Below are 20,881 nucleotides of genomic sequence, written 5' to 3'. Positions count from 1 at the left end.
CTGCACAGACAGCCAACTCAACTGTCATCCTGCTATAACGGGTGCACACATTGTGTGTGGTAGTAGTCCTGTATCTAATGTAGCGCCATTTCATGTAGTCTCATCTGCATCTTCATCTCATTACACTGCACTTTAACAATTTGCGGTGCGGTCCAGTGCAAAATGAAAAGGGGCAGGCGGGCACCACACATTTTGGTCTCTTTGCTGATAATTCTGCATCTCCCCCCCCCCCCCCATCTCTGCCTTACCCACTCTCCCGTAAGTCTTTTTATAGGAGGGGCCATTTTACCGTAAAGCAAAACCGCTAGCTGGCTTCTCGCTGTGTGCGTTCAATTAGTGTGTCACCATTAATCACTGTCAGGTTGCTATTGGGTGCAAGCAGAGTGAGCAGTGCAGCTAGCTGTGACCTTTTGGTACAGACATGAATAACAGGTTTGGTCCTTAGAATTGTTCTAAAGCCCACCATCGAACAATAAACATACGCTTACACATAAACATATAAGCTACTTCTGACTGTCCACGGCATTCACCTATCTCAATGGCTTTTTTGTTTCATGTCTTCTTTTTTTTTATTTTCCCCCCCCTCCCCCCTCCCCAATTGTAACTGGCCAATCACCCTGCTCTCTGAGCCATCCCAGTCGCTGCTCAACCCCCTTTGCTGATCTGGAGAAGGGTGCAGACTACCACATGCCTCCTCCGATACACGTGGAGTCGCCAGCCGCTTCTTTTCACCTGACAGTGAGGAGTTTCGCCAGGGGGACGTAGCACGTGGGCAGATCAGGTGCCCCGACTAACCAGAGGAGGCGCTAGTGCAGTGACCAGGGCACACACCCACATCCTGTTTCCCACCTGCAGACACGGCCAGTTGTGTCTGTAGAGACGCCCGACCAAGCCGGAGGTAACGCGGGGATTCGATCCTGCGATCCCCGTGTTGGTAGGCAACGGAATAGACCGCTACACTACCCGGACACCCCCACACATAAGCTACTTCTGACTGTGTCCACAACATTGCACCTGTCTCAATGGCTTTTTTTGTTTCAGGTCTTTTTAAGCTAGATCGTACCGGGGCTCACCCACTTGTCGTTAATCTCTAAACAAAGAAGTCATTAGGATCTAGATGGAAGACATGTTTACATTGTACATTGTTGTCTTGTTTAGCCCCGCACACAGCATGGATGAGCGCTAGGCCAAACTGGAATGATACTGTACCATGTGGGGGCGGGGTGTCACATGTCGTTTTGTGACACTTGTCTTGGCCCGTGGGGAAGAAGGGGATTGACTTGAGTCTGAAACAAAGTCTAATTACAGACACATTCATGCACTCTGATTTTTGTACTTGAACCATTTGCATGATTTCATCATTTTCCAATGTAATGAACAATGTCCTCCTTTCTTTTATGGTGGTTATGTCTCTGGTACGCATGTGTGTGTGTGTGTGTGTACGCTCAGGACGAAGAGGAAGAAATTAAACTGGAGATAAACATGCTGAAGAAGTACTCCCATCACAGAAACATAGCAACCTATTATGGTGCCTTCATCAAGAAGAGCCCCCCAGGACACGACGACCAGCTCTGGGTGAGTCTTCAGACCCAGTCCAGAAAATTAACATTCTGAAAGAAGAATGGACTTTCCTGTTACGTTCTGAAAATGAATAGGAACTGTGTTTAGCTCGTCCACCTGCTTTCCCTCTCGACCTCCTGGTCATAATTATATATAGTTAGTTATCCTGATTTAGGTCTGACTAAATCAGGATCACTAACTATATATATATATATATATATATATATATATATATATATATATATATATATATATATATATATATATGATGTGTATGTAATGTATATATATAAATAATATATATATATATATATATTTATATAATGTGTATATATATACACACATACATATACACACATACATATACACACACACATTTTTATATATATACATACACATACATACATACATACATACATACATACATACATACATACATACATACACATTTATATATATATACATACATTTCTATATATACATTTCTATATATGTACATTTTTGTGTACTATATATACATTTTTATTTTATTGTGTAGTTGGTGATGGAGTTCTGTGGTGCCGGATCCATCACAGACCTGGTGAAGAACACCAAGGGGAACCAGCTAAAGGAGGACTGGATCGCTTACATCTCCAGAGAAATCCTCAGGGTAAGCTCATGTTCCTCCATCCTTGCATTCTCCTGTGCTTTTTATTCTCCTCAGCATTTAGCTACACCTCACTCTTTTCCTTTTGATCTCCTCTCCTCTAAGCTCCCTCCGCCTCAGCTTTGTCTCTCCCCTAATCTCGTCCTCTCTCTTCCTCATTTGTTTCTTCGCCCCTTCCTCTGCTCTCAGATTCCTTCCTCTTCGCCGCTTGGTCCCAGTTTTTTTTTTTTTTCAGGTCTTTTGTTTGTCTGCTCTTCTTATCTTGTCCTCTCTTCCACTCCTGTTCACTTGTCTTCGTCTGACTCATCAGATGTGGATTGCTGGAAAAAGCTTCCCATTGGTGCCGACTGTTTCAGACGGCATGTTACTCCCTTCCGCTCTCTGTATGTGTTTCCATTTTCAAGTCTCTCTGTGCAACTACGATGGTAAGCGCTCGAGCTAGCAGGCTACATCGTCATTATGGAAATCTTTGGTGAGGATTTGGACTGCGCAATAAGGCAGACCTGCTTTGTTTATTCAGTGGATTTTTTTAAAGTTATTCAAAGAGTATGATTAGAAAAAAATTATTGAGGGACATTCTCGCTTGTTTGCCAACTTGTAACAGCTAATACATCACCTGTTCTTTTAACCAAAGCCAGTGAGTTTCTGCGGAGCTAATGTGTAATCAGGTTTTACCTTGTTGACACCAATTGTCAATTAGTGATTTTTATCTTTATAACTCTTATATTGCATTTTCAACACACATCGTCATATATTTTGGATGCCGTTTTCCTTTGAGTTTTTTGATCCCAGGCTTCACCTTTTCCAAACTGCGAAACGTTCCACAGTAATATTTCCCCCGGCACTACTTTGCAATGGCACCAATCAGCATAGCGCAGTTTAAGGCCTGACCTCGATTGTGTGTTTTGATTGGTGTAAGAAATAAAAACAGCCCACGGCGGTTTTTTTCTATTGCCTATTCCACACATAATCAGTTCTGCAAGACTGCGAGATTACCCTTCTTTCCACTACCACTCCCTTCTTTCCATCATATTCCAGTTTAGTAACCCCCAAATATTCATGTGCGAACACTTGAGGAGAAGAAGGCCTTTGACTCTCTCCTCTCTTCTTAGGGTCTGGCCCACCTCCATGCCCACCATGTCATCCACCGTGACATCAAGGGTCAGAACGTCCTGCTGACTGAGAATGCAGAGGTCAAACTGGGTGAGCGACAGTGCAACAAAGCCTCTGTTTCTTTTCTCCCTTGAGTTCAGCGCTTCAGTTTCTTGGTTGAAACCTGTTATTGTTTTGTTTTTTTGTTTTTTTTTAGCTTTTTGGTTACTAATTTTCAGACTGGTATGGATGAGATGTTTTTGTAACAACTAATGAGCGTCTCATTATATTTGAGACTTGGCTCTTGTTTCAAACTAATTATCTTTGCAAGTTGAGAAGGGGATACCAGAATGCGGTCTTGCTTTGTGTCTTGGTACCTAACATTAACGTTGCTTGCACAAAAAAGGTGTTCATTGGAGTTAAGAGCAGGTGATGTTTTTCAGAAAAGGAACCACTTTTATGCACGAAAATCTCAAGGCTTTGCGTAATGACAGCCCTGTACTTTCAGGAACTGATTTTACTGCAAGGAATGAGGGCAGCTTTCCCAACGCAAGGCCGCCATAGTGATTAAGGTCCTCACTTCATCCCCTTGATTAAGCAAGTGGCCAAGTGATTAGTTTGAAATATGACTGCAGGCTAAGGGAAAGCACCCAGGGAATATGAAATGTGGTCTTTAAATTTGGTTTTAAAACTTGGAATGTTGGAAAAGCCTATGAATAGAGCACACTTAAAGGGAAATTCAGGTATTTTTTTTTTTAAACCTAATCCCTATTTTCCTATTGTTAGGAGTCAAACTGAGCGATGGGCATCAAAATCTTTTAAATTGATTCAATATTGAGCAAGCTGGCATCAGCCAACTGCTGCGCAACAAGCTGCAATGTAATCCTTCAAAGCAATAGCGTTCACCAAATAACATCCACTAAGAGTTCATTTTTGGCACTAACAGACTCAGGACATTATTAGAAGTGTTGGAAAGTTACCTTCCATTATGAAAACGTAATCCCAGTACAGTCAGTCGGTGCGGTGATGGACTTTTTTTGCATTTTCTTTTTTGTACTTCTCCAACTTAACCACAATTCCACTGTTGTCTTCCTGTAGTAACTCACTCCTGGCGGGATTACAGAGCGAGACTTCTGCTCCGGGTTAGAAATAGATTGATATCCAGTAATTCCCTGATTGATATGATGGCTGCGGTTGACTCATCTCAAAACGTTGTGGGTCTGTCGTTATGCAGCAGTCGGCTGATAAGAGCTTGCTCAATATGAATCAGTTTAAAAGACTGCTACCCATTGATTGGTTTGAGTCTTAACAACACAAATCGAAGGCTTAAGTTAAAAAACACCAAAGTTTCCTTTTAAGTACAGTGCCTACCCGAGTACAGCCTCACTAACCACATGTCTTGGTGGTGTTGCCTCTCCAGTGGACTTTGGCGTGAGTGCGCAGCTGGATCGGACAGTGGGGAGAAGAAACACCTTCATCGGGACGCCATATTGGATGGCCCCCGAGGTCATCGCTTGCGACGAGAACCCGGACGCCACATATGATTACAGAGTAAGTGTCTCCAAAGCCACAAAGAGCTGTGTTTGACAGCTCTCAATGGGCCGTTTGTTAGCGTCTGACTCACAAAGAAAGCTTGGTTTGTTTGTCACTTTATTAAGCAGTCAGATTATGTCTGTGAACCCCTCTGGTCTGTCTGTGGGTTTGTTTGTCCTGGTTTTGTAACTAATGGGAGTCCTGTCCTCTTGCAGAGCGATCTGTGGTCTTGTGGGATCACGGCTATTGAGATGGCCGAAGGGGCACCGCGTGAGTTGCTTTTTTTCTTCTTCTTTTTTTTAATGTTGCAATTTTGTGTGTTTTGTGCGTGTTCACTAATTCAAATCCTCACTGGTTTTGTGCGTCTCCTCTTCCAGCACTTTGCGACATGCACCCGATGCGTGCGCTCTTCCTCATTCCGAGAAACCCTCCCCCTAGGCTGAAATCGAAGAAATGGTGAGTACTGCCCACAGAAGACACGGTTGTTTTTCCGACAAAAGTTTTCTTCTATCCTTTCGAATCCTCTTTTCACCCTCGCAAATCTGGACGCAAATAAAGTTGGGCTACGATTTAAAAAAATGTGTATAGATTTTGTTGTTCAGCTTCTGTGTGCGTGCTTTCACACTTTGAGTCTACTACCTTAAACTGGGCCGCAGCTCAGAAGCTTGGCTCCACATACTGGATACCTTCCTCTGTGTTTTGCTGCTGAGCGGAGCATCTGTGACACACCTGCTCTGGCAAACTACGTCTCTCTGGCGTACGCCAAAGCGCTGTTTTGCTCACGCTATAGAAGCTACAAAAACCAAGCTCCTTTTTTAATGTTTTTTTTTTTTTTTTTTACCGGCACTGTGGTTGGTGGGGATTTTACTGTCAGGCCATTCAGGGAGACGATTTCACTTAATGCCAGTAGGTTTCCTATGCGGGATTGGAGAGTCTGGAAAAATAGATCTGATTGAGCCCCAGTTCTTGAAAAGTTTGGGAATTTGATAAATAAGCGTAGCAAATTCTGGGTAGATAATCATGGCTCAAGACCAAATGTACACATGACCCGTCCACGTTTTGTGCAGTTCTCACTGGGTGTTCAGCTCACTGTCATTTCGGTACCCATGTGCAGCAGTTGCACCAGAATGTATACCGACCCCTAGACTCACAGGTCAGTCTCTAAATGTTTTTCTCAACTAGATACTGAGAACAATCTCCAAGCTTTTGTTGCTAAAACTGGGTGGAAAAAATAAGAGATACAATTTTTTAAAAAACCCTATCTTGCAGGACCAATCCAAAGTTTTTAGGGCAGCGCTTCATATTTGGGCGGTGAAATGCAGAAATCGTGTGCTTGTAAACACTGTCATACCAGCAACTTGTGCATTATAGGATGGCTCAGCCGCATTCACCGGGGGAAAAAAAAAACTAAAAAAACTGTGCCTGCTCTTCCATTATCGACAGCAAAGGGCATCATATGACTGGCACTATAGATTTCTGGCTAGGCTTGATGGACCCAACTTTTGCCATAACCAGTTGGTAAACAAACCAACATGTCTTTCTTGTCCTGGGTTAAAAGGTTTGAACAAAGCCACTGTAAATCCTTAATTGCACCAATCTTGTGGACTGCGCATGCATTCAGTACAACGGAATTAAAAAAAACCTTGGGACATCCAGTTTCAATGTTTTAAAAGCTCTCCTCGTGTTACAAAGCGATTCACTAGTTCTCCAGTTTGTTTCACTGTGGAGGAGGATTGGGGGAGGCATCATTTCCATTAAGATGTGTAATAGATTTTGAAAGTGGTAGGCACAGGTTTGTTATCGGTTGTTCTTGCAGCCGTTGTAGCAACTATCTTGCATATAGAAGTCCCCAGACATTGGTAGGCGGAGATCTCCGATTGTCCGGTATCGCGAGATTAACGGACCCCAAATCTGGTGGGCAGCAGGTGGAGTGACAATGGCTGTTAAATTCTTTGGTGACCTCTATGTCTCATGGGAAAGTTATCATGTTATATACATTGTGTAAGGCCCAATGCTGCCTGTCCAAATCTGTAAACATCACTTTACAAAGAGATGAAAACATTCCTCTTGGGCTTTTTTCCATTTTAATTTACTTTTATTTTATTTATTTATTTTTTTAATGTATTTTTTCGAGCCATGCAAAAGAGGGCTCTTGACAGGCTGGTGGGTAATTTGGAAGAGGGTGTATTGTTAGCAGAAATAGCTTTCATCTCTTTCAGGATCGTTCAATACACTCCATGTGTGTTTCAGTTATTTCTTGAGTTTTCATTGGCCCCTTTTTAACATTTCAAATTTCACCCGTTCTTTTTCACAACATTCCTCTCTTCTCTTGTCGCCTCCCTCTTTCTCTCTGCTTGGTCCCTTTTGCTAATTCTCTGTTTTCGGTGCACCCCCCCAGGTCCAAGAAGTTCTTCAGTTTTATCGAGAGCTGTCTGGTGAAGAACTACACCCAGCGTCCCCCCACAGAGCAGCTGCTGAAGCACCCCTTCATCCGCGACCAGCCCAACGAGAGACAAGTCCGCATCCAGCTGAAAGACCACATCGACCGCACCAAGAAGAAGAGGGGAGAGAAGGGTGGGTCCATCTCTCTGTGTGGATCTTGTTCAGTTTAGCTACAGCTGCATACCATCCATCTATCTGTCTCCCTCAATCTCTCCATCTAACAATGTCGGGCTTGGAACTATTACGGAAAAACGCGGATCCACAGTTTTTTTTTTTTTTTTACAAATACAAAATCTATTTGCATTAGAAGAAATACTAAATCAATTCAAGATCCCAAGTGGTGGTATTCCTTACTAAAGACTTAGGTCATTTAAACAACTTATGCAACATAAGTACAAGTTTAAATTTAGATACTGGCCAATGAGAATTGTATAACATCATGGAAAAGCCGTGTACTAGAACCCTGTATCTCTCTTTGTCATCGAGTCCTGCTAAATATCTCTCTCTCACACTCTATCTCTCGCACTCGCTTTATCTCTGTTTCTAGCTTAATCTCCTTAATTATTAGAGAAAATCTCTCTGTATGTAATCGGTAAACCCTTGGGTTACTTATTGAAGCAGTTTAAGGCCTATTTATTTTAATGTGGCAACCATTTTCTCTGATTCTGACTGACCATTCCATTATTTCACATAATACAGATGAGACTGAGTACGAGTACAGTGGCAGCGAGGAGGAAGAAGAGGATCCTCCAGAGCAGGAGGGGGAGCCCAGGTATTGTATACTAAAATTTTTTCTTCTGAAAGAAAACGGACAGTATGTTCCTGTATTGTTTTTTTGCTGGGAGACATTCCGTTTGGGCTCTTACCATGAAACAGTAGGATGGACTGGCGTACAGAAAGAACCGGTAAAGGTTTGCCTTAACGCGGACTTCTCAAAGCCCTATCTGCTGTTCTTTGTGATCCAGCTCCATCGTGAATGTGCCAGGTGAATCGACCTTGCGCCGCGACTTCATCCGTCTGCAGCAGGAGAACAAGGAGCGGTCGGAGGCGCTGCGCCGCCAGCAGCTCCTCCAGGAGCAGCAGCTCCGGGAGCAGGAGGAGTACAAACGCCAGCTGCTGGCCGAGAGGCAGAAACGCATCGAGCAACAGAAGGAGCAGAGGAGGCGGCTGGAGGAGGTAGATGGGGAAGGGATTGAGAAGAAACAGAGATATTAAAATGAGGGGTTGAAATAGGGTGTTGCTGTTTTTCGGGATTATAGTTAATTTAGAAAACAGAGCTTTTCTCACTTAATCTTGGGATATATATGCCTTCTTTCTTTTTCCCCCTGCTCTTCATGTACTGGATGCAGGGAGTTCACAAGTGTGACTGTTTTTATGCTCATGCTTGGTAGCGCTGTGGTCCAGCTTTTTTAATCGAGTGCTTGTTAATTAACATAAGTGCGACCTATGTGGTGTTAGTGTTCCCCAGTATTATACAGTGGGTAGATCATGATGCCAACAACACCCAGAGTCAGTTTGATTCCCCCTGGGGCAGGGCTTCAGGGTGCAACCATTGTGGTTGTACATGCAACCAATAATCTGTCAAGTGCGACTAAACACTTTGATTGGTCGCACCAGTGTGTCTTAAATTTAGCAGGTGTGTATGTGTGTAGTTATTTTTTTTCTCACCCACATTGTGCGATGATGTCCTACTTCCTACTATATCCTACTCTGCCTCTGATTGGCTCTGACCCTGATATTCTTTTTTTTGGGGGGGGTTCCCCCTTTTGCTCCCCATTTGTACCCGGCCAATTACCCCACTCTTCCAAGTCATCCTGGTTGTTGCTCCACCCCCTCTGCCGATCCGGGGAGGGCTGCAAACTACCACATGCCTCCTCCAATACATGTGGAGTCACCAGCTGCTTCTTTTCACCTGACAGTGAGGAGTTTCACCAGGGGGACGTAGCACGTGGAGGATCATGCTATTCCCCCCGGTCCCCCTTCCCTCCCGAACAGGTGCCCCGACCGGCCAGAAGAGGTGCTAGTGCAGCGACCAGGACACATACCCACATCGGGCTACCCACCCGCAGATACGACCAATTATGTCTGTAGGGATGCCTGACCAAGCTGGAGGTAACATGGGGATTCGAACTGGCGATCCCTGTGTCGGTAGGGCAACGGAATAGACCGCTAAACTACCCAGGCACCTTGACCCTGATATTCTTACCCTACCCATCTCCTCTCGTTCTTAAAGCTAACCATTGTAATCAAAGACAATGAGTACTTGCCAATCAGAGGCAGAGTAGGGCGGGTCTTTGTGGAATACAGGTTGTGTGTATGTTTGAGACCGTGCCCTGCACTCTTCCTCGAGCGACATCACATTCTTAAAACATACCAGTGATTGAAAAGGGAACTATTGATTTAAAAAAGTTTTTTTTTTTTTTGTCAAGAAAAATGCTGTGGTGCCCGTTTCACCTGGCCCTGGCCCTGAAAGGCCCAGACTTGACATCATAGGCAGAGGAGTTATCATCATTGGATTGAGTTATCCGAGTTTGATTTTATTTATTTGAGTTTGTCAAGCACTGTTAACATCGGCACTTCATAAGTTTATTTTTTAAACAATTGGGGTTATCGCTATTTTTTGAGTGTGCTGTGATTTAAATGAAGAAAAACATTTATCTGCACCTTTATTCCTATTTACAATCATTTACATAATGTGTTCAGAAATTAGCAACGTGTATGGGAACTGACGAAAAAGTGAATGCTTTGGTGCTTGCGGCACCAAAAGGCGTGGTGAATTTTTTTTTGGGTGCACCTAAATCATGTCCTGGTTAGGCGCACCATTGCAACCAATGTAACAAGTTAGTCTGGAGCCTTGCCCTGGGGCCACACCTGCCAAGGAAAATAAATCCCAACATGGCTCTGTCCAAACGATGGTATCAGGAAGAAAATTTGACCAGTACTTTATTCGGTTGTAATTGTAATCCACACAGAATGTAAAAGCATTTTTCCAAGCTGTTGTTTTCTTAATTTATCGAGTGTTCACTGTTTCTCTCCCGTGATGCCCCAACAGCAACAGCGGCGTGAACGGGAGCTGAGGAGGCAGCAGGAGCGCGAGCAGCGGCGTCGGGAGCAGGAGGAGAAGAGGCGCATCGAAGAGATGGAGCGCCGACGGAAAGAAGAGGAGGAACGGCGGAGGGCTGAGGACGAGAAGCGGAGGAACGACCGCGAGCAGGTCAGTCCTTATATTTTTTGTTTTGCATTGTTTTGGTTTCCTTTTTATAATTATCTGCCTTTTTCAGTCAAAATTGAGAGAAATTAAAAATGTCTCATTTTTAAGTTTTCAGTTATGTGCAAGACAGGGCCAGGTTTATGACCAAAGATAAGATATGTTTAGTCATGTTAGTTATATGTTCAGTTGGATGCTCAGTTCAGGTCCACACCTCCCTGTTCCTGGATTCTGACCAATCATGCTGGCTGCTTTGTTTTGATTGACAGGAGTACATTCGCCGTCAGCTGGAGGAGGAGCAGAGGCACCTGGAGATGCTGCAGCAGCAGCTTCTCCGTGAACAGGCCATGCTGCTGGTGAGTCTAGCTTGCACACACAAACACAAACATGACATCACCTTCACAGCACATTAATTCTTCTTCCACACTATCTCAGTTCTGTTTATTGTGATTTTGTTGCTGTTGATCCGGTTCTGTATTCTTAATTATTATTACCATTATGATTATCTTTTGCTGTTGCCTGATGTGAGAGGCTTGCTGAAGTATGTTTTTCAGCTAAGTCAGGCTTGACCAGTGGATCATCACTCGATAAGTCTTAATCACCATCACACATTGTGTGCAGTCAGCCAGAACCAAACGTTCTATATAGGCAAGACAAGATGCCCACTATTTAGAAAAGAAACACATTTTTTACAGAACTTATACTAGCAAATGCATGATTTTAATAGTGATTGGATTAATCAAAAACCTACAAATCAGCAAGTTTTAGAAACCAAATTAATGTTCGCAAGATAAAATTGTGTATTCTGGGGCATCCGGATGGCATGGCGGTCTATTCCGTTGCCTACCAACACGGGGATTGCCAGTTTGAATCCCTGTGTTACCTTCGGCTCAGTCGGACGTCCCTACAGACACAATTGGCTGTGTCTGCGGGTGGGAAGCCGGATATGGGTATGTGTCCTGGTCGCTGCACTAACGCCTCCTCTGGCCGATTGGGGCGCCTGTTCGCAGAACTGGGGGGGAATAGCGTGATCCTCCCATGCGCTATGTCCCCCTTGCAAAACTCTTCACTGTCAGGTGAAAAGAAGCAGCTGGCGACTCCACATGTATCAGAGGAGGCATGTGGCAGTCTGTGTCCTCCCACCCCCACGATCGGCAGAGAGGGTGGAGCAGTGACCGGGATGGCTTGGAAGAGTGGAGTAATTGGCTGGATACAATTGGGGAGAAAAGGGGCGGGGGGGAATTGTGTATTCTTCAAACTATTGACGGGATTGTACGTGTCACTTTTTTCCTAAAATGCCTCTTTTTTTGGAACGAAAATCTTTTAAAGGGTTGCTTTTTTTTGCCTAAACTGATGCAGTCATTGAGAAATAAGGATGAGGTCATCAGAAACTATGATAAGGGAATTGTTGTGTGCTTTTTTGCGGGCGGGGTGGGGGTCCAATTTAACATCAGCCTTGTCTGTGGGATAAATAATTCACGCTGTAATGCTTGCATTTCATCTGTGAAGTAACGTCACCATTTTGTTTTTGCACCCTCTGTTTCAATAGAGCTCGCAGTGAAAGTCCGCATACCTACTGTGTTATCAGATTGATTCATTTCTGTTACATTGTGAATCAGACTAAGTTTAAAAGATTAAGTAGACATAGAAGAAACTTAATCCATTATTGATTACACTCTTAGATACTGAAGTACAGGCACTACTTAAGTTAATTCTGAGTCAAGCTTTTTCAGATTTGTTGACATTGAGAGCTGTGCTGTTCATAACAATAATCATAAACTTGATAATACTTCAAAAAATTGATCTTATAAAGTGACAAGTACAATAAATAAAAAAATGCTGTAGAAACCAGAAAGATGTGCAGCAAACATATAGCTATGCGTAAAAAAAAGCTAAAAGAAGAATTAAACAATCAACTGTAAGTAGAAATGATATCGATCCGTCAGTGTAAATGTATCTAGGTGGTTTCATAGTTAATGGCACTTGTTTTTGTCAGCCGAAGCTTGTCAGACAGGGTGTTGTACTGCTCACCAAGCCGACAGCTCCTCCGCTCTGTCCTCTTCGACTAAACTCAGTCCCCCCGCTTCCACTCTGCACAAGGAGTTCAAGTGGCGGGAGCTGGAGGAGCAGCGCAAGGCAGAACGACTCCACAAGCGTCTGCAGCAGGAGCAGGCCTACCTGCTGTCTCTCCAGCAGGACCGCAAACAACAACAACAACAGCCCGGCGACGACACCAAAGACTTAAACAAAGTGTCCTCTGACCATACCAAACCATCACAGACCTCTATGGTGCCCCCTGACAGAGTCCTCGCCCTAACTCCGCAAGCTCAGGTCCTTGACAATCCCACCCCTCCGGTGAGATGCCCCCCTGAGACCCTCCGGGCCCTCCCGACAGCCCCCTCAGACACCACTAAGACCCAGGCCTTCATCTCAGAGGACAGAGACTCCGATGAGGCCTGTTCCAACCAGATCTCTGACCCCAGCAACCCCCTGACTCAAGCCCCCGATGAATCTAAACCTCTCCAGGCCGAACATGCAGAGCCTGATAGGCCCGCACAGCCTGTCAGTCATCCTCCGCAGCCAATCAAAGAGGTGAACCTCCACCGTGAGCCTCACCCCCTACCTCTGCTGCCTGCCATCTCTACCCTCTTTCTGCTAATCTTCACATAGCCTGTGTGGTCACAAAAACAGAAGTGGTGTGAGCATCAAACAATGGTTTTCTTTTTCACTTAAAAAAAAATTTTTTTTTTTGAACGACCAAAAATGAAACCGCAGTCGCAATTTAGAATAAATTTCTCCTTAACCAGCGTGAATATATATGACATTTCATGACAAGTCTACAAACAAGGCATAGCAACCTGAGACTGACTTGTCGTTCACAGCGGTGTCTACACTGTGTCCCTTCCTCTCGTAGATGTCGCGGCGCTATTTCAAAAGAATGGCCAGTTTGTTAGAAAGCAGGCCTATCCGGCTGAACCCTTTTGTGTGAAACAAGTGGCGGGTGGGTGTACAACTGGGAATGGAAAACCACAAGCTCGCAACCACCGGCAACCAGCCTTTTATGTCTGAAATAAACCCGGAGCTGCTCCCCTCTTCTCACTCTTGGCACTCTGTTGTTGTTGTTGCTTGTCTCTGTGCTGCTTCCTGACTACTAAAACCTTCTCGAGGGTTTCATTCCCTCGCCCTAATGCAAAAGAAGGAGGGCCGAGCGACAAAAAGAGAAACCATTTCGTAGATTTATCAGATTATAATGGCTGCTGAGGAATCAAGGGAGCAGTTTTCCAATCTTGCATGCGTTAACACCCGACATTGCGCCTGCACACTTGTTAGGAACTGTGTAGATTTTGATGACATGTTCATCGCTATCCTGTTAGATTTACAGATACTTGGGTTCCTGTTTCATCCAAAAATGAAAACATTGTGGACATTGAGGAAATTTCCAGCAGTAGTTTGTTTGTTCTTGTCTGTTTTTTTTCCCCTTTAGTTTCCTCTCGGTTAAATCATAGGACCACATGTTTTCACAGATTTTTAAATTTTTTATCTCTGTCTTTAATGCCTTACCTGTGAAATGTGCAATATGGCTGTGTTTTGATTCTGTGTGTATGGAGTGGGCCATTGCATGTAGACGGCTGAGGCCCGGACTAACGTTATGCACTCCCCCAGAATAGAGCCTTCATGCTGGCGGCCGTTGTCATGCCATTAACATGGATTTTCCTTTTTATCCGCTGAATTTCAGTGGTACCTTGTTAACTTTGTGTGAGCCTAGGTCTTTATCTGTCCAAGTGAATCCCCATATGTGCGGCTGCTTAATACAGGCTTCAAGCATGTTGAAAACTTACATGGCGACCGCTTGCCTCCAGTGCTGACCTTTGTCGGTCATCCATAAAGGTTTTGAAGTATGGCAAAGGTTTCTCAAGGGGACGAAATGGAAAATTAAGGAGAGCTCGACCTTCTTCTTTCAAAGAAACACTATTCAAGACAACTGCTCCGCAGTTTAAAAAGTAAATCGGCCAACAATATTTACCAAAATGTGATTCCAGAATACATATACACATTCAACAGTAGGTTTCAGGCCAACTCCTTCTCTTCCACAGTTTGGTGTGGCCGTTTTCACCCTTTATAGCCGTAAGCCAGAATAGTTGGTGTTGTTTTTGGATTAGAAAAGGTTTCCTACTCCTTAATTCTCCTGTTTGTTTCCATTTTAGTTCAGTCCACTATGGGTATATGTGTTAAAAGTCTTTTTCTCAACTGTCCCTCTGCTCTGTGTGTCCCGTCCCCCGTCCCAGGCTGACGAGCGCTACCGTAAGAATATTCAGGGCTCCCCTCAGTCCGCCCCACCTCCCAAGCAGCCCCCCCTGCCCCCCCGCTCCTCCGAACCATTCTCCAATGGCAGCTCGTCCGAGGCCTCCGCCATGCACCGGCCCATGGAGCCACAGGTAACTCCCCTCTCTCACCGTCTCTGTATCCTCTTCCTTGTCCTTCTGGCACTCGATTGGTTCCCTACACAGTGTCGTATAAACAAAGCTGCAGTGTACTCTGCACTTTTGGCCTAGCAGGGTGGTGTAGGGAGACTGTCCTTCAACCAGAGGACCTGGTTTTAGGATGGCAATGTCATCCACTTTGCTGAATTCTCCTCGGGTATGACACTGAATTCGCTCTGACCTCCCTCTGGAAATAGACGAGTGAAAGATATTTTTTTCCTGGTGGGAATAAATCAATGATGTTGCTATTTTTAAAAAATCTGTTAAAACTGAAATTTGCAATCTTTCTCTATAAAGTTATTTTATCGATCTGAAATCTAATGATGATGTGGCAATTCTACTGGACAGTCAATATGACTGTAGGATGGTTTTGTGATATATTTGGATGTAGGAGGCAGAGAAAGACAGACTTGTTTGTCACAGCTGATTTTCTTGGGCTACAAACAAGGGGTAGCAGCCATTGTGGCTCATGTGCCGTCTGCTCACCAAAGCTAACATAATGTAATGTATTACAAAATTCATCAGACTATATTGCAACACTTTTCTACAGGTATGTTAAATGTCTGTGCTCCACCAGTCTTTGTCCAGTCCAGTCAAAAAAATGTCACTGGTGTTACACAGAGACTGGAGAGTGTCTCCGACCATGGTAATGATGCCAGTTAGTATTATGTAACCCGACTCCGTGGTCCAGATGGATAAAAATAACGATTTTTTTTAATGGAGAAAAATTGCAGCTCTCAGCTTTAATACAAGCTGGTCATGTGTAAGAGGAAATGTTTACTGTTCAGAGGTTTCTTCCAATCAGTTTTGCAAACTGACATTTTTGCCTGTAACCACAGGCTTTGTATTTTAAGTTGCACCCTAAGGATTCGGTTCTGTCTCCTATCATATTGGCTCGCTCAGCGGCATATGGTTAGAGGTTTCGCCTTCAGTGGTAGGCTTGAACCTCACCCAAGAATCTTGAGGAGACGGTGCTCTGCTGGCTACACAGTGGTTTATCATTCCCAAAGCCCCACCCTGCTCCTCTCCCACACGACGCCATTAACCGTTTATCGTCCCAGCACTACGTTTTTCGATGGGTCATCTTTTGTTTGTCTGCACTTTCACTATTTTGAATGGGGTTTTTTTTGTGAGACCCTCGAAGTTTCCTGCTGCAAAATAATAGCTAGTTAACTTGGATCAATTACAACTAAGAATGATTCACTCCTTTTTACAATGTGCAATGTAAAGATAGTAACTGGGACTGGTAAAATGGATTCTAAAAAATAATGCCTGTGATTTTTGTCCTTGTGAGACATAAACCGTAAGCTATAGGCCCCTGACATTTGTAGATAGGAACCACATTAATCTAGTTTTAATACAACCTGATTTAGTGCAGAATTCATCCGGCCATCAACATGTTTGGTATATTTACCTGCAGAGTTTGACCAACAGGTAGAAAGTAGGGGTTTTAGAGTTTTCTGTGCCAATAACAACCTGCAGGTTTTTAACTACTTTGTTTGCAAACCCTTTCACAGCCGGAGTTGGTTTAGAAAACCAATTTTAATGGTCAGATCCTATCAGTTCTTGTATGCAAATCTCAAGTTTCACAGAGGAGAGGGGAAAAAAACCCTCATTCTAGAAAAACGGTGTAATTAAAGTCCGTAGTGGCGCTAGACTGGTTAACCACAAGCAATTACTGGACTTTAAATGTAGGTACAGTCATAGTTCCAAAACATCTATTGTTTTTTTCCACTATATGCATGTGTCTATCAAAGCACATGTATGTGAAAAGTCACACTCATCTTCCCCCATGCCTCACTGTTGTCTGCTTGTTTCACCCCCCTCCTCCTCCACCTTCCCCTTTTCCTCTTGTCCCCCCCCCCCCTTCCTGAAAGGTCCAGTGGTCCCACCTGGCCGCTCTAAAGAGCAGCAACAGTGCCGCCCCCTCTCCTCCTCCTCCTCCTCCTCCGCCCGTGGTCGCTCGCTCGCAATCGTTCAGCGAGTCCGGCGGTATGGCCTCTAGCTTTGCACAAATCCACCTGCGCTCCCAGGACCCCCATCACCATCATCACCACCACCAACAACAACAACACCCATCGCCTGCACGCACTGAGCCCCAGCCCCAAACCCCCCATCATCAACACCAACCCCAGGCCCAGCCCAGGGCCGAGCACCCAGCCCCCAGTGAGGAGGTTCCTCCCAGGGTAAGGATAAGCCGGTCGGAGATGCTCCCCCTGCTTCCCCCGCCCATCTGCCCTTCTTTCCTCTACCTCCCTTAAGTTCATTTCCTCTCATGCCAGTCACTTCAGTCGCCTCGGTCTGGTAGCCGGTGTCTTTTCTCTCTGTCTCTCTGTCTATCCATCTCCGTGTTTTTTTCTGTTTGTTTCACTTGTAATGGCAGCTTATTGAGCAGAGTGAGTGAACGGTGGTTTTTTCTGTGTATTGTTATGTAAATTCATAGTGCCAATAAATGAATTTATTTCTCTGCTTTGATTGTTGGCAGTTTTTGGGAGTTTTATAGCTATCACACCCCCTGCTGTTCTGCTCTGTCTGCAATTGCTCAATTCAGCCGGGGTCACTTCAGTGGCTTTGTTAGCTTAACATTTAATGTGACACTTAAGCAAACTGTATTTTGCCATGACTCGATTGAAATGTTGTACGGTTCATTTCTTACACTCAGACTCTGTGTTCTTAGGGGCTGCCCATTTTTTTATGTATGGTTACAATTGGTAAATTGGTTTGATCCAGCATACATAAACACACACACACATACGCACAATGACTTGGCCATGTGTGAGAGCCTGTGAATGTGTGTGTCTGTCAGGTCCCAGTGAGGACGACATCCAGGTCTCCAGTGCTGTCGCGCCGAGAATCCCCTCTACCATCACAGCCAAGCAGCCAGGGTGGACAAAGGAATGCTAGCAGGTAGCTATAGAGGCCTTTGTCAGGCCATGCTCACCCCAACTGCTTTTGAGAGGGTTTTGTTAAGGCTAGGGTCCAGTTTTAATGGCTTTCTGTGATTCTGAGGCCACTGTCCCCATTTAGAAAGTTTGTAAAATCCATTGTCTGAATAATTATAATGTTGACAAGTGACAGTCCCCCAAGCAACGCTGTCCGCTAGGGCAACACTGTCCGCTAGGGCAGGCATGAAATTGAGTTGGCAAGGATCATCAATTTTTTCAACGATAACCAAGCAGAAAAATCAATGGGTAATAAAAGTTCCACAGATTTGACAGATAAAATGCATCAGTTTCGTTTATTGTTCCAGATGTAAATGTGGGACGAACTCAGTCACTCATAAGCTTGCAGTGCGGAGGTTTTGGCTCTCCCTTCTGGCAGTGATGGTAATTACCTCTCTTCTTTCAGCGCTCTCCAACAAGGAAAAGCAACACCAGTGAATATAAGTGTTTCTCCTCACTATCAATTGCTTTCTTTCTTTTTTTTTCTTTTTTTTCTTTTTTTACGTTAATCCTCCTTCTGAACTCCAAGTTTCTTTTTTCTCTGGAGCATCAGAAACTTTTCTTGGACGCTTCTTAGGTTTTTGCGCCATAGCTAGCAAGCCCGGAAGCTTTCTGGCAGAAAGCCCTGAAGGCAAGCCAATCAGAGGCATGCAAACGCTTTTGTCACACGGAAGTTCAGCTCTGGCAAAGCAATCATTGCTGGTGGACATAAAAAGACACTGCATTCAGAGGAAGGATTAAAGTCAAAAGAAAGCGATCAACGGCAAGGATAGTCATCGGTGTAGCTTTTCCTCGTTGGAGAGCGCTGAAAGAAGAGAAGTACTTACTCTCACTGCCAGATGAGGGAGACAAAACGTGCGCACTGCCAGTTTAAGTGGTTAGTGCAAGTGAATCAAAGAACGTTGAATCAGTTCATCTGGGCACCGTTTATTGACAGATACATTTCATTTCATCACTCATCTAAGCGACCTCTTCAGTCTAAACTGACTGCAGGTATCCCTGCCCCTTATAAACAACTGACTGCAGGTATCCCCACCCTTATAAACAATACAGTTGCACAACGACCAAAACCACCGACCAGTTTCATATGCAAATAGGTGTGACCATTAACTAGAGTTACAATGGCTATGTGTACTATTCACAGAGGATTTGAGGATGTTTACAATCACAGCATTGTAAGATGGTGACAGATTTGCTCTTAGCCCCCCCCCCCCCCCCCCCAGGGATGGTTGTTCCCTCTTCACATAGATGGCCTCTTTGACTCCCCGTTCAAACCAGCATTCCTCCCTATCAAGGATGTGCACATCCTCATCCTTGAAAGAGTGGCCACTGGCATGTAGATGGGTGTAGATTGCGGAGTCCTTGCCGGATGTGTTAATTCTCCTGTGTTGTGCCATCCTCTTGGCCAGCATCTGTTTAGTTTCTCCAATGTACAAGTCATGGCAATCCTCCTGGCACTTAGCAGCGCACACTATATTGTTCTGTTTGTATCAGGGGACCCGATCCTTGGGGTAGATCCATTTCTGGTGCAGCGTTGTTTGGAAAATACGCATTTCAACTTTTCTGACACTCACGCCAGATACGGAATCACCACTGGTTTATGCTTAGGCAGCTGTTGTCCTTCTCCTCCCTTCGATCAGCTGGTGCACTGTTTGGCCATCTTCCTGGCTTTGACAAATGCCCAGGTAGGATAACCACACATAACCAGGGCCTGTTTAATGTGGGATTTCTCCTCTTCTCCAGCTGCTGTGTTGGTGGGGACTTTGTCAGCTCGGTTATACAGCATCCCGATGACTCCTAGTTTGTGCTCCAGTGGATGATGAGAGTCAAACCTTAAGTACTGATCAGTGTGTGTTTGTTTACAGTAAACATCAACAATCAAATGTCCGGGGCGTCCGGGTAGCTTGGCAGTCTATTTCGTTGCCTACCAACGCGGGGATCGCTGGCTCAAATCCCTGTGTTACCTCTGGCTTGGTTGGGCATCCCTACAGACACAATTGGCTGCGTTTGCGGGTGGGAAGCCGGATGTGGCTATGTGTCCTGGTCGCTGCATTAGCGCCTCCTCTGGTCAGTCGGAGCACTTGTTCAGGGAGGAGGGGAAACTGGGGGGAATAGCGTGATCCTCCCATGCACTACATCCCCCTGGTGAAACTCCTCAGTGTCAGGTGAAAAGAAGCGGCTGGCGACTCCACATGTATCGGAGGAGGCATGTGTTTGTTCACTGAGTTAATGTGGTTGATGAAATGTGGTACTTCCTGAGATTAAATTTTAACCCAGGTGTCGTCCACAAACCCGAACCAATAGCTAGGTAGTGTCTCTGGATAGGACATCAGAGCCCTCTTCCACTTCCTACAAATTGGCCACTATAGGTGAGACTGGGGAACCCCATAGCACATCCATGCCTCTGTCTATGTGAAGTATGTGGACTGAAGACATAGCTGCAGGAGCAGACACACTTGGTTAGTCGCCATCTTACAACGCTGTGATTGCAAACATTCCCAAATCCTCTGTGAATAGTACACATGGCCACTGAAACTCTAGTTAATGCTCATGCCTGTTCGCATATGAAAATGATCGTTGATTTCGATTGTTATTCAACTGTATTGTTTATAAGGGTGGGGATACCTGCAGTCAGTTTAGACTGAAGAGGTCACTTAGATGAGTGATGAAACGTTTCTGTCAATAAACGTTGGGTCCAGATGAACTGATTCAACCTTATGTGAGTTTCTTACCTGGATTATTGAGCATGCATAAAGATGTTAGTGCAAGTGCATTATGTGGCAGGTAAAATGCGCCAAGCTGAAGAATCGTTCCTTGTGTACAAACTCTGAAAATCAAACAAAACCCCACATGGTTGGCAGAAAATTGCTGCAATCTCTGGAAGTATGAGCTTGGTGGTTTTAGGGAGGTGAAATGGCTGCCAAAATGTTTAAACTGCTTATTTCTGCAAAGACTTCCACTGCTGGACAAAATGAAA

General features: G+C 44.6%; 1 protein-coding gene across 6 annotated transcripts in view; it reads left to right on the top strand.

The window, feature by feature from the left end:
- Positions 1-20,881, top strand: part of LOC130131566 (mitogen-activated protein kinase kinase kinase kinase 4-like) — a 56,349-nt gene that overhangs the window by 21,114 nt on the left and 14,354 nt on the right. For 3 of the 6 annotated variants that reach the window (XM_056301307.1, XM_056301308.1, XM_056301304.1), the window contains exons 4-18: positions 1,450-1,575; positions 2,099-2,209; positions 3,319-3,409; positions 4,719-4,849; positions 5,047-5,101; positions 5,209-5,287; positions 7,230-7,405; positions 7,973-8,045; positions 8,239-8,449; positions 10,326-10,487; positions 10,751-10,837; positions 12,582-13,073; positions 14,768-14,917; positions 16,840-17,148; positions 17,769-17,869. In XM_056301307.1, the coding sequence (XP_056157282.1) occupies positions 1,450-1,575; positions 2,099-2,209; positions 3,319-3,409; positions 4,719-4,849; positions 5,047-5,101; positions 5,209-5,287; positions 7,230-7,405; positions 7,973-8,045; positions 8,239-8,449; positions 10,326-10,487; positions 10,751-10,837; positions 12,582-13,073; positions 14,768-14,917; positions 16,840-17,148; positions 17,769-17,869 (2,354 nt within the window). The remainder of the gene's footprint in view (positions 1-1,449; positions 1,576-2,098; positions 2,210-3,318; positions 3,410-4,718; positions 4,850-5,046; positions 5,102-5,208; positions 5,288-7,229; positions 7,406-7,972; positions 8,046-8,238; positions 8,450-10,325; positions 10,488-10,750; positions 10,838-12,581; positions 13,074-14,767; positions 14,918-16,839; positions 17,149-17,768; positions 17,870-20,881) is intronic. The other 3 variants (XM_056301310.1, XM_056301309.1, XM_056301306.1) reach the window with 2 other exon arrangements.

Source organism: Lampris incognitus, chromosome 21 (assembly GCF_029633865.1).
Source record: "Lampris incognitus isolate fLamInc1 chromosome 21, fLamInc1.hap2, whole genome shotgun sequence".
Taxonomy (NCBI): Eukaryota; Metazoa; Chordata; class Actinopteri; order Lampriformes; family Lampridae; genus Lampris; species Lampris incognitus.
The sequence above is the reverse complement of the archived record's forward strand: the minus strand, read 5'-3'. Positions and strand labels throughout refer to the sequence as shown.